This window comes from Netta rufina, assembly GCF_964035555.1.
Source record: "Netta rufina genome assembly, chromosome: 26".
Classification (NCBI taxonomy): domain Eukaryota; kingdom Metazoa; phylum Chordata; class Aves; order Anseriformes; family Anatidae; genus Netta; species Netta rufina.
In genome coordinates, this window is record NC_140150.1 from 249417 (window position 1) to 262482 (window position 13066).

Here is a 13066-nt window from a genome sequence, read left to right on the forward strand (position 1 = left end):
GGGAAGGGGCGGGAAGGGGCGGGAAGGGGCGGGCGCCGTCCGGGGGCGGGGCGGGGCGGGGCGGGCCCGGCGCGCAGGCGCCGCGGGGCGGAGGCGCGGGGTTGGCGCAGGCGCGGGGCGGGGCCGGGCCGGGCCGGGCGGGCGGGCGATGGCGGGGCCGGGGCTGGTGGCGGGCGAGGTGGTGGTGGACGCGCTGCCGTACTTCGACCAGGGCTACGAGGCGCCGGGCGTCCGCGAGGCGGTGAGTGCGGGCCGGGACGGGGACGGGGCCGGGGCCGGGGCCGCGGCCGGGGCCGGGGCCGCGCTCCTGCCTGACGCCCCGCGTGCGCTAGGCTGCGGCGCTGGTGGAGGAGGAGACGCGGCGGTACCGGCCCACCAAGAACTACCTCAGCTACCTGCCGGCGCAGGACTACAGCGCCTTCGAGGTGAGCGGCCCCGGCCCCGGCCCCGGCCCCGGCCCGCGGCGCCGCCCCGCGCCCCTCACCGCCGCTCTCCCCGCAGACGGAGATCATGAGGAACGAGTTCGAGCGCCTGGCGGCCCGGCAGCCCCTGGAGCTGCTCAGCATGAAGAGGTGAGGGGCTGGGGGGGGGGGGGGCCGCGGGGGGCGGCTGGCGGCCGGGGCTGAGCGGGCGGGCGCTGTGTTCCAGGTACGAGCTGCCGGCCCCGTCCTCCGGCCAGAAGAACGACATCACGGCCTGGCAGGAGTGCGTCAACAACTCCATGGCACAGCTGGAGCACCAGGCCGTCCGCATCGAGAACCTGGAGTTGATGTCTCAGCACGGCTGCAACGCTTGGAAGGTGTACAACGAGTAAGGCGCTCCCCGACCTGCTGAGCCTGGCCGAAGGGCTGGCTCTCGGTTGTCGTGTTTTCCGTGCAAGGCCGGTGGGAATCTTTAGGATGCATCCTGGAATAACGGAGTCCCTCTGAGAGAGCTGCGTGTGGAAGAAAGGAATGCTAATCTGAAAGAAAAGGAGTTTTCTCTGTGGCCAAGAAGTACCCTGTGATTCCATAAATCTCAATCCTGATTTTTTTCAAGTTACAGTTTTGGTGGCAGACAGTTGGTAATGGGCTTTAACTACGGATAACTAATGGGAATAACGAGTCCCCATGAAATGGTAATTCAGCAGCTGAAAATAAAAGTGACGTGCTGCTGATCTTCCTCACCCTGCAGCCATTTAGTAATAAAGTTGTAAAAGCTATGAAGAGTTCTAGAAAGTGTGGTTGCAGGAATCTCCAGAGCTATTTCAGGCAGAGAACGTAAATGTCTGCTTTTAAGAAGGGTTAGCTTCACTTTTAAGTAATGGTATAGACAAAAGGAATGTGAAGCTTACCTTTTGTGAGAAGGCAAAGGGTTGTTTACCTTAGGAGAAGGGCATTAGGTAGAGAATCTTTTAAGTTACGTATCAGGAAGAGAAAGGAACTGCTTCTATTCTAACAGTTTGATATGGGGGGGGGGGAAAGCTGGTTACTGGTAAGTTTACAATGAGAATTAAAAGACAGACAATAAGTTAACGAGATGTTTCCATACAATTCTGCCGATAATAGTGCAAACTAACAGTGAAAAACATGAAAATAAAAAGTGATTGACTAATGGATGTAGTTTTATGATATTGTCTGATGGCAAGGGTTGAAAGTAGTGATTAGTGAAGGTTTACATCTTAAAACTGCACGTATTATGATTTGAATGTCTTTGTATCGTTCCCTTCAGGAGTGAAGAGCACAGACTGGTGAGGCCAAGTCTTATACTTGCCTTTAGTGACGTGCTGCCTGTTTAAAGAGTTAAATGGCAGGTTGGGTAAATGGGGCTGATCTAACAATTACATGTTTTGCTAATGCTTTGCTTGCATTCTGCTATTAGGCATCTGGTTCATATGATAGAACAAGCCCAGAAAGAGCTTCAGAAGTTGAGGTGAGTCATTGGTTTTCATAGTCTCATACTGAGGTTGGAAGGAATGTGGAACGATATCCCCCCCCCCCCCCTCCCCCCTCGTGTACTTGTGTATCAGCTGCTACAATGGTCAAGGGAAAAAAGATCCACCCCTTCCCCAGACTATGACATGAAGAAAATGAATTCTGGTAGGATCCTCTTAGAAATGCAGTTGTGTTTTCGTTGCTGATATGCTTTTAATGCGCGGTTGTCTCAGGGCATGCTGGCTGATATTGAGTTAGTCCTGTCATTTTTAAAGTGAATGCTTTAACAAGTTTACAGAGGTGAAATAGTCAAAGATGGTGGTTGTATATTGAAGTGATGTACCTTCATAACTTTGTCTGGACAGAATGCGATGGACTTAGTAAGTAAAGCTTTCAGATATGCGTAAATTACCATCATTTGCAACCTGAAGATAGGGCTGTATACCGGTAGAAGGTGGGGTTGTATAGCCAAGTCTTATTTTTTATTGGTGTTTGGGTTATCTGTGATTAGTGTCTTAGAATCATCATGGAAAAGGAGCTCAAGTTGGGAAAGTTAAAGGAGCACCGTGGTGTTGTGTAAGGAGGCTAACAGCAAAAGTAACTTGGTCTCTAGGTAGTTCCAAGTATTCTTTCTGTACTTCCCCATCGATTCACTGAACAACTAAATTTTTTTAATGGTTAGCAGATCCGCTTTTCTGACTTCTTTCAGAACAAAACTGATTTTCTGTTCCCTGCATTGTGCCAATAGTGGTAGACTTGAATGTTTGAAGTTTTGGTTGTAGTGGGATGGATTTCTTTTGTGTATTTTTTTTTGTTGTTTTTTAACTTACATCAGGGTTCTGGATGCTGGTACTGTATGGTGGTTAGGACGTTGACTGCACAAGTGCTTTCTGGTAGTACTTCTAGAGCACTGTATTTCAAGCAGCAGATATTACAAATTTTAAAGAAATGAGGCAAAAAAAAAACAACAACTAACCAAAACAAAAAAATGTATTTTTTCTTCCAGGAAAAACATCCAAGATCTGAATTGGCAGCGAAAGAACATGCAGCTCACAGCTGGGGCTAAGCTACGAGAAATGGAATCTACGTGAGTATCTCGATTTTTTTCTGTTAAATCTTCCATGGATTATATCTCCTGTGTGAAATTCCTTCATGCAGAGCATCAGTTATCTTTCAGTACTGTCCTAAGAAGCTATCATGTGAACAGTGTTGCTTTTCGTAAGAAGCTATCATGTGAACAGTGTTGGTTTGCACAGGGTTTTAAAAGGTGCCTAATTCAGTTACTGATTACAGTTACTGTGACTGGGTGAAACTGTGGCAGATGCAAGGAGAGCTTATTGGCTGCTTGAAATTGTGTAAAACGTTTTTCTTAAACTTTTCCATATCTAAATATGGAAAATCTGGTTTTGAGCCTTTTTTTCTTATAATCTAGTAAATGAAATATTTTATAGTAAGGCTCAATGGGGTTGAAATCCCGCCTTTTGTCACTGTGTTTGTTCCAACGGCCGTTGATTTCTCACGTGCTGAGCAAAACGCTGCGGTATTTGGTGTCGTCCCGAGCACTTCCCGTCCTGTTCCTTTGGTTTTCAGACAGGACCGTTACACTCCACGTAGCACTGAAAGCCTTTTTCTCCTCTGCTCCCTTCCAGGTGGGTGTCTCTCGTCAGCAAAAACTACGAGATCGAACGGACGATTGTGCAGCTGGAAAACGAGATCTCGCAGATCAAGCAGCAGCAGGGGGAAGCCAACAAGGAGAACATCCAGCAGGACTTCTGAGGGCGCAGCCCGCTCCCGGGGCCGCTTCCTCTTTCTGTATTTCCCCTTCTGCCCCCAATAAACCTCCTTCTGTTCCGTTCCGTTCCGTTCCCTGCGGCCCCGGGGGGGGGGGAGGCTCCGCCGGGCTCCGCCCCGTCCTGCCGGCGATTGGCTGAGCTCCCGCCGCTGCGGGCCAATGGCGGCTCGCTCGGCGGCGCGATGACAGGTGCGCGCGCCGCCCCGGCCGGCCCCGCGTCACGGCCCGCCTCCCCATCACCCCCCCCCTGCGGAGCCGTCTCGGCCGCGCCTGCGCCAGCCTTGGCCCCGCCTCCCCGCCGGGGAGCGCGCACGGCGCGTGGTGACGCCGCGCGTGCGCGGAGCGGGGAGCTGGGTTCAAAGGAGGAAACATGGCGGAAAACAAAGGAGGCGGCGGCGGCGGCGACGGGGCTGCCGAGGCCGGGCCGGGCGGCGGCGGCGGCCCGGAGCCCGTGGCCGCGTCCCCCTCCGGCGCCGCCCCGCCCGCGCCCGCCGCCGCGCCCCCCGAGGAGCGGGACAGCCCGGGCGCGGCGGCGGCGGCGGAGCGCGCTCTCGGGGAGGCCGAGGCCGAGGCGGCGGCGGGGCCCGGTGCGGTCCCGGGGCCCGGCCCCAGCCCCGTGCCCCCGCTGACGCCGGCGGCGCCCGGGCCCTTCTCGCTGCTGGACACCTGCGCCGTGTGCGCGCAGAGCCTGCAGAGCCGGCGCGAGGCCGAGCCCAAGCTGCTGCCCTGCCTGCACTCCTTCTGCCGCCGCTGCCTGCCCGAGCCCGAGCGCCAGCTCAGCGTGCCCGCGCCCGGCGGCGCCAACGGCGACATCCAGCAAGGTGAGCGCGGGGCCTCCCCCCCGCCCCCCTCCCAGGGGAGCCGCTCGCGGCCCCGGCCCCGCGCGGAGGGCGCCTTCGCCGCGGCTGCGGCTCCGGGGGCTGGGGCCCGCGGCGTCCCGGGGGCCGTGCCGGGAGGCGGCGGGTCTGGGGCCGTGACGCCCGGGGGCCGTCCCGCGGCGCTCGTCGCGGGTGGCGGCTGAGACTTGGGAGCCGGCCTGCCCGCCCCGGCAGCGTAACGCGAATCGCGGCGCGTGTTCGTGCGCCTGGCTGTGGCTTTCGGGGCTGCTGCCGCAGAGGCGCGTCTTTGAGGAGGTGCTCAAGTGTTCGGGGCTGCAGCGCTAGAAAAAATCCGTCGGAGTGAGCTCCAGTTCGGTGTTGTCACGGTATTACGTGTGCTGCTGTCCTGCCTGCGTGCCCGGTTTCCTGTGCCGGTGGGCTCGCCGTGTGTGTGCTGTCCAGCCGTGAGTAACTTTGGCGCGGTGGAAGAAGTGTGGATTGCACCTTCCAGGTGCTTTTGTTGAAATCGTAGCTTGAATCTTGTATCGTTCTAGTTCACATGTTCAGGAATGCAATGGAAAAGCTTCTGGAGCTTTTAGTGGAGTGACTTGTGTGCTGTGGCCTACAGACCAAGCCAGAGCTCTGGCGAATGGCTTTTCAGCTCTTAACTGGGCCCTGTGGTCACTAGGACCTTGTTTGGTGACAGCTTCCTGCTTTTAGCAAGGACTTGAGTCTTTCCTGTGTTGCGCAGTGATCTGTTCACGGGAGGCTCTCAAGTAATAAACCTGGCTTTCTAGTGACTCTTTCCTCCAAGCTGTTCAGAAGCAGTTCATCTAGGATATGGGTCTGAGAAGGTCCTGTGCTTTCTCTTTTATAAGGCTTTAAGTGTAGTTTATAAATACGGTGACTAAAGCACTCAGTTGGTCTTGCGATCCTTCTTGTTAAATTCCAGAGTTTATATTCTGTGTGACATGCATTAACGAGAGGTATAGAACTTGTCAATTTAGGTTTATTATACTAGTAATTAGGAGGATGATTGGAGTACATCTGTTAGGGTACAAGTGCAGGAAGAACATGAAGTATGCATGACGTAGGATGTCAGTTCTCATTGTGTATTTTAAGAATGCTCGATTGCAATGCTTTGGTGAAATAAGGCTTAATGTCTTGGTCAAAAACTTACAGATGACGAGAGCGAGGTGTGCGTAGGATCCGTGCCAGCAGAGATGTGTATGTGCCGTCTGTTGTGGTACGTGAGCGCATGGACATACCTATTAGTGCAGCAGGTCACTAGAGAACGAAACGCTGATTAACCAGAACTGCTGAGGTGCGGTTCTGTCAACATCTCTCTCCACATATTGTAAATGGGATCAACTGAATGGCACACAAAATGCTCATCAGTAAATCAGGTTAAAAAAAAAAAAAAAAGGTATTCTCAACGTACGGAGAAGTACCGTGCTGCTTAGTCATGCAGGTTCATTCCCTGTTGGCATAGATTGTGTTAGTCATGAATCCTGGTGTTACTTCCACTTCTGTAGTCTCCTTAACTGTGAGCAGATGTTTTTTCATGGAGGAAGAATTAATGGAAGGTAGTGCCCGTAGCTGTACCTGGAGTAGGTTGCATGTAACTGCAGGCTATCCCTGCTGGATTATGTGCTGTACGTGCATCTACACTTTCCTGCTCTTTTTTTTTCAGCGTGTCTACACCTAGTTAAGAGAGCTATAAATGCAATGGAAAAGTACTGCATTTTGCTTTTGATATTTTTCTCGTGGTTTTCTTAGTTTCAGATTTTGCTCCCTAAGAATTGTCAAGTGCTTCAAATAGTAAATATGTGTATTATTGGTTAGTAACTGAGGGAGCTGCTTACTGGGAGTTGAGTGCAAGTTGGGTACCCACAGAGTAGTTCTCTGACAACAGCGTGGCACTGCTCTGAGAGAAAATCGTACGAGTGCTTGGAGGCAGTGGTTGCTGGTGGTCTGTATTGGCACCTCCTCTACCCTGTTGTCACTCCTTTGAGTCACTCCTATTCGCTAGCGAATACAGAAGAATGGTCTTAGTTCCTGAAAGTTTAGAAACGCTGACCAAACATAAAAACAACTATCCAGAGTTGTGCCTTGCTGCGTTAATAAAGATGTAACTGGTAGGTTCGTGTCTCTTGCACTGGTAAAGGAGAATCTGTGCTGTTTATGTTGAAAGAAATCAGAAGGCTTTGTGTTTATGTATTTTTATGTTAGGTATTTAACACACAAAATTGTGTCTTGTAGTCAGTTGCTTTGTAAGTTGTCAACGTGCATTTTGTTTGGTGAGTAGATGATTTCTCAATGCCTGGTGTTTCAGCTGTCCAACTGTACTCTTCTTTCAGGTTGAATAGAAGCCTACAATAAAATGCCTTGTCTTTGTGTTACAGTATTCTGAAATATGTTTATTTTTAAGATAAAGATTTCAGAGGGTTAAAGGTACTGCAAAACAGTTTATGCACCCGCAGCTGCTGCTTTTCGTGGGAATATAGGTTGTTTAGTTTTTACTGAGGTATTTACAATCTTTCTTAAGAAGATTATCTCACTACAGGGAATGTGTGTTTCTCCCAGTTCCTTGTGAATATCGCAATCTGGCAAGCCTGTGTTAGGCTGAAAACCTGAAATGGAGCTACAAGATGCTTTCAGAGACCCTAGGAAAACATAGAAAATGGGTAATGTGAACGTATGTATAGTTTGAGGAACAATACATTTAATTGTGCTATGGAATACATAGCACAAATTGTTCTGAGATGATGAATTCATCTCCCGTACCCAGGGTTTGTGTATTTAGAAACAGTGTATTAAATGACACCTTAAATTATGAAATAACTATTTTTTGCCTTTAGAAGGAGAAGATAAAAATGATGCTACATCCACACAAATATCACTTAAGTTTGGTAGTAATCTTGTTCTCAGTAAGGAAAGTTGAAAATCAGGACCTGAAATAGACTGCTTAAACTATGCAAACATGGGTCATCTTGGCTTCAGGGACTGTCAGTACTCATCGCCTGACCTCTCAGGGCTCTTCAGCTTTCCTGTGCTTATGAGCGAGAGCCATCAGTGTGTTCTGGAGCCCAGCGAAGGCTGAATCCTGAAAGAATTTCTATTCATGTCCTGAAAATCTTGGTATGAATTAAATTTCAATCTCAATTAGTAAAGTATTTTAAAATAAAATCTGTTGTTTGAGGACATTCTAGGGTGGTTTTTGTTTTGGTTTGTTTTTATAATATTATAGTTGTCTGCAACTCTTATAAATTTATATTCCTTATTAAATATTATGTGTTAGTTCCATGCATGTGTAGTAATGATATAAGCAAGCATTGTTTGCATTAAAAAAAAAATAAAAAGGGAGTTAGAAGTGGAACTTGAAAGCAGTTAAACTTTTTATATTCAGACAAATGGCAGTCTGATGGTGTCTTTCGCTTTACCTGTGCGGTTATTTTCTGTGTCAGATCTGTGAAACTAGAACAGGGGCTTTGATGTGTGGCTATTCCAGAACGTGTATTTGAACATTTAAATTTCTGGCAGAAGTGAGTATTTTGCATGTGCAGTAACCACTATTGATGCTGTCAGCCAATAAATGAAACCTGGCAGCAATTCATTCCTCAGAGGACCGCGCACATGCCAAGTTTGAGCTTAAAACGGAAGTTTGAGTTGTTAGATTGCACAAGTGCTTGCAAATATTTCCTGAACTGTGAAGCTTTAACATCGCTATAACAAGGTAAATATCTGAAAGGATTTGGGAGTTACTTATAGTTACTTAATGCTTTTGTGTTGGGAACCAGCCTGATACCTGTCAACCAAAATAAAAACTGTGTTTAAAAGCAGGTGTCTGGAATGATGCTGTTCTCTCAAATAATAGTAAGGGTTGTGGAAGATTGGTGACTTGGCTGTCTGTGGATGTTTTGATAAAGCCTTAGGTTAGCTCTAACCGATGCAGTAACTATCAACAGGAAACCTAATCTGTTTCTTTAAAATTGACGTTCTTGAAGGAACAGGGAATCAGAGCAGGTGGTCAGGGATCTGCAGGTGTCTTGCTCAGCCTCTTGCCAAGCACAGGCGCAGTTAGAGGAGGGTTGGTTAGGGCCTTGTCCACGTGAACTGTGACCGTCTACGAGGACGGTGATTTTATGGCTTCTCTGATGTGTTATGGCCATCCTTGTTGTAAATACGTCAAACATTAAGGTGACACACGTTCTCCCTTTCCTCACTTGCACCTGTTACTCCTTCCACTGCACGCCTCCGGGAGGAGCTTGGCTCTGCCCCTGTGAGCCCCGCTCCCTGAAGTCAGGAAGCTGCAGGCAGCGGCGAGGTCCCTGGCACGGTGTGAGCAAAGCCGTTTGCTCCAGCCGTAACCTGTACGTGCTGGGTTCCAGCCTTGATCACCTTGGCTGCCGCTGCTGGGCTTGACCCTGGTCTGTGAGTGTGTGTGCTGTACTGGGAAGTCACAAACTGGACCCAGTACCAGTTGTGGTCTCCCAAAGCGCTCAGCAGGGGAAAGGATCACTGCCTGGGCCTGTTGGCTGTATGGCTGATGCAGCCCATGATGCTCTTGGCCTCTTTTCTTGCAAGGACATGCTGTTCACTTCAGTCAACTTGTTGTCCACAGGTACTTAAAACATTATATTTTTGGGTATTAGAGTAAAATCAAACATAATTTTTATATTTAGGCTATGGATTTGCTTGAATATTGTGAAAGTACTAAAGGATTGAAAAAGATTTTCATCTTACAGACCAGAACTTATGCGGAAGGAGCTGGATGTTAATTAAAGATACGAATTTTAGTATGTAAGTAGGGATGTTTAGGAATGCAAGTGTTTAGGCTCAATTTCTGGATAATCAGGAAGAGAGATACTTTGAATTTGATTTTGAACTGCTGGAAAGACTCTGCAGGTTAGCACACCCATGGAAGGGATCCAGCAATGAATGGTGCAACTGAAGTGCAAAGTACTTCTGTAGCACCTTATCCTTTGATTGTGGATGTTTTCACTTGGGAGTTACGTTACGTCTGGTTGCATTTGTTCTGTGAGTATCTTCACAAATGCTGACTCATTAAAAGCAAAGATAGGAGGCATTTTATGTGAATATGCCATTTGTGTTTCTTCAGCATCAGTGTTATTCCTAAATGAATACACTTTGTTGGCTGTGCCATGGGGTCACTGTGGTGATCACATGTGAGTGCTGCTTTTTGTGATAAAAGCCCCCAGTTTCACCCATACCTGGGTTGACCTGAGGGGAAGCAGTTGCATCACATGCTGTTGCTGAAGTGTGTCTCAGACTCCTGACTTATGCTCTAATATTTGTCTCTTGCTCATCAGCTGCTCCCTTGGTCAAAGTTCTTCGCTCCTGAAACCGTCCCCCTTCTTGTTTCGGACGGTCTTAAACACTTGGTGAGACGTCCTGCGTGCCAGTGCTCTGTTCAGAAGCATGTGCTGGTGGCACAGGTACGAGTGCATGAGGTTATCACACCTTCGCTGATGGGTAAAAACTGCTATCATTTACTTATCTTTCAAAAAATGACAATTAAGTACCCTTAATCAACGAGGAAAAAGAAACCTGTAAATGTCTGCCTAAGTAGGTGTCTGATGGCTTGGTGTTGGATTACTCTTACATGATTTACTTGGTATTGCGTGCGTTCTTCCAGTCTTACCTGTTGTGATTTGCTGCTGTTTGGCTTCACGTGTTCATGTACAAAGTGACTAAGCTGCATCCTCTTCTGTTTGGAGGAGAAAAGGTGGGAAATCTCCTCAGGAACATGCTTAAAAGAAACAATGACATTCTGTTGAAAATAACCTGGTGGCCCTGCGCTGCACGGTGCGAGCGGTGATCTCCTTGCCGCCAGCAGTGCCCTTTGTCCTGTTGCCCGAAGGCTGTCATGGAATTACAACTCGAGGGGTTTTGCTTCCCATTGTTGCTTCTTTTCTGTAAGGTTTACAAGGCATTTGGTTAAGCTGTTGTGTGTTCGCTTTAAGTTGATCACAGTGCATACGGATCCTTGAGTTCGGAAGCCTCTGGTAACAGTAAGCTCCGTTGCTGTAGCCAGGATCAGGTTTTCAGAGAGCAGACAAGTGGTCGTGGCTAGCTGTGGCTGTGTCCCCCCTCCCGGCTTCCCCTTTGCTGCCTGCCAGCCCCGTGGTGCTGGAGGCTGCCGGCTGGCGTCCCTCCGGCCTTTGTAAAGAGACCTGGGGAGGGGGCAAGGGGAACGGGCGAGGGGAGCGCAGGGCGCAGGTCTGGCCAGGAGTCCTGAGCTGATGCTGCCAGCTCAGAGAGCTCAGAGAGCCTTGCCTTGTCTGCACGTGGTCTCTGAAGCACCTAAGGAACACCCAGGAGGGAATTTCTGGAGGTGTGGGGTTAGGAGCAAATGTGATTTAGAAAATTCCATCTTTTATTCCTTCTTGTGCAAAAGCAGTAGAGCACGTACTGTTAGTGGGCAGAACAGGCCTAGCAAAGCTGTGCTGGGGATGGATCAGCCGATTTCAGCGTGTTAGAAGTGCTCAGAGTAAGAATTCCACAACATCAGGCTGGAGTGGGCATAACATCCAAAGGCTTGACATAAGCTTTCACTAGAAAAAGTTTTTTCTAGTTTGCTCCTACGAGATAGGAAGCATAGGGAATCACGCCTTTTCACCTCCATCTCTGTGAAAATGTGTGTATTAGGACTAAAAATGCTTTTCAATATTAAATTCCTAATTTAAATTGACACAGAAAAATCAAGTAGTAAGTTCTCCTATAGTATAACTAGGAAGATATGTTATTATTATTTTTTTTTTAACATAAGAATTTTCGTGGGTTGTAGCCTGGTCTATCTACTTGTTTACATAAATATTTGAGCCTTAGCTTGTCCCAAAATATATTCTCATAACATTTTTATCATTAACTTTGTTAGCTCACAAATTATCTTATGTTTTGACATAGATAAGGATTTCTCCCCATTTCTCTTTTCTGTAAATGCTGTTTCATCGTTATTTTCCCTGTTTTTCCTTCTTCCCTCAAAATTAGAGTTGTCTGTATTTTTTCAGCGGTGCAGTTTGGTTTCTAGTACTAATGATGCATTAATTTGGTTTATATTAGATTAAAAGATTGGGATACGTCAAGTGAGTATGAGTTGTACAAAAGCTCGTGTAATATTAGAAAGCTATCAATATAATAATTAATATAATGACATAATAGTAATTGAGATGTGAAAATGAAGTCATATGCTGAATGAGAATGGTGAGGCCTTTTCGGAGGATTGTGATTTTCATCTCCTTTGAGAGATGGTTAATGCTGAATAAGGAACACAATCATCAAATGAACGATGTGCATTACAGGCATCCTATTGCTGCAAGGCTGCCGTGAGCTCCTCACATGCAAGTATGCCTTTACCCAAATAGGATTCTATTTACTAAGCAGTCTCTTGTGTCTAGGGATTATTGTAGTTAAGGTGAAAATAAATGTCACTGTGGGAAAGCAAGCATCTTCTTGAAATACACTTCTCTAATCGTATTTCAACAGAACCTTGCACGCGGCTTCTATTTAGGACTCAGATCTGCGTGCTCCAACCTCAGCAAGCAGGGGTCTTGTGGATTTGCCTCCAAACCTCTTTGTCTCCCTCTGCCAGGTGCAAAGCGCTGGCAGCACCTTGAATCAACGGGTTTGAATGTATGGGGGCAAAAAGCAGGGGTGTGGCTGTGAGTACAGCGTGTGCAAACAGCTCTTCCCCCTGTCCTTTGGGACAGAAGCAGTGGACAGGGTGGAAGTACCATGGTCAGAATCCAGCCAGTGAGTTGTCAGATGGATCTCTCACTTCTGGCAATGAAAGCCTTCAGTGATTGTCTAGTTCAAAAAAGAAAACAAAGCCCACCTTAGGGAAGTGCTTTGCATCTGTAGAACTTGACTTATGCATCGTAGAGACTAGAGATCTTGGGCTTCATTTTTTTTTCTGCAGTATTTCCCGTGATTAAACCACAAGAACACTAAAAGTCAGCTTTAGCTGTGGTCTGGTTTAGATGGAATGGTTTTAATGGTAAATGTTTGAAAGTTTTGTTCTGTAAGTACATCTGCGTACAATCTGATAAGTGGCTTTCATACAGTGTTCACTGAAATAATCTTCTTTCAGGAGTAAGAAAATCTCAAGATTCTGCATGTGGGTGAGACTTCATTGTGTATGTGGAAGCTCTTGTACGTGGAGGGACTGATGCTGGTTTTCACATCTCGCTCTTGAAGAGTGTGTGGTTTGATGAGATAGGGAATTCTTAGTTGGATTGTTGCTCTGCAAGAAATCATTTGTGTTCTGAAGAGATCATTGTTAATTTTAACACTTGGAAAAATAATAATTAACTACTAATATAATTAATCTTCGTGAAATAAGATCCAATGTTATAACTGCATATCCACAAAGGAGTTTTACATCATTTAATTACATTTACTTTTCAAAGCATCACATGTCCCATTGTACAAAAATCCTCAAACACTTTGAAAGCATCTCCTTGAAAAAGGTATTCCCAATGAACGTGTAGGAACTTGGTTTGAGACTGGATGACGTTTCT

General features: G+C 47.5%; 2 protein-coding genes across 4 annotated transcripts in view; both read left to right on the forward strand.

The window, feature by feature from the left end:
• Positions 1-122: 122 nt before the first annotated feature.
• Positions 123-3764, forward strand: BCAS2 (BCAS2 pre-mRNA processing factor). Of its 2 annotated transcripts, XM_084302002.1 has the most exons (7): positions 123-241; positions 333-425; positions 502-572; positions 649-810; positions 1861-1911; positions 2920-3000; positions 3563-3764. In XM_084302002.1, the coding sequence occupies exons 1-7, from the start codon at positions 149-151 to the stop codon at positions 3687-3689; spliced, it is 678 nt and encodes a 225-aa protein (XP_084158128.1). In that variant the 5' UTR covers positions 123-148; the 3' UTR covers positions 3690-3764. The 2 variants fall into 2 exon arrangements, with proteins under 2 accessions (XP_084158128.1, XP_084158129.1); XM_084302003.1 differs by lacking the exon at positions 333-425 and having other exon boundaries at positions 138-241.
• Positions 3765-4075: 311 nt separating this feature from the next.
• Positions 4076-13066, forward strand: part of TRIM33 (tripartite motif containing 33) — a gene marked incomplete at its 5' end in the record, with an annotated part of 34406 nt that continues 25415 nt past the window's right edge. For both annotated transcript variants that reach the window (XM_084302062.1, XM_084302063.1), the window contains one exon: positions 4076-4526. In XM_084302062.1, the coding sequence (XP_084158188.1) occupies positions 4076-4526 (451 nt within the window). The remainder of the gene's footprint in view (positions 4527-13066) is intronic.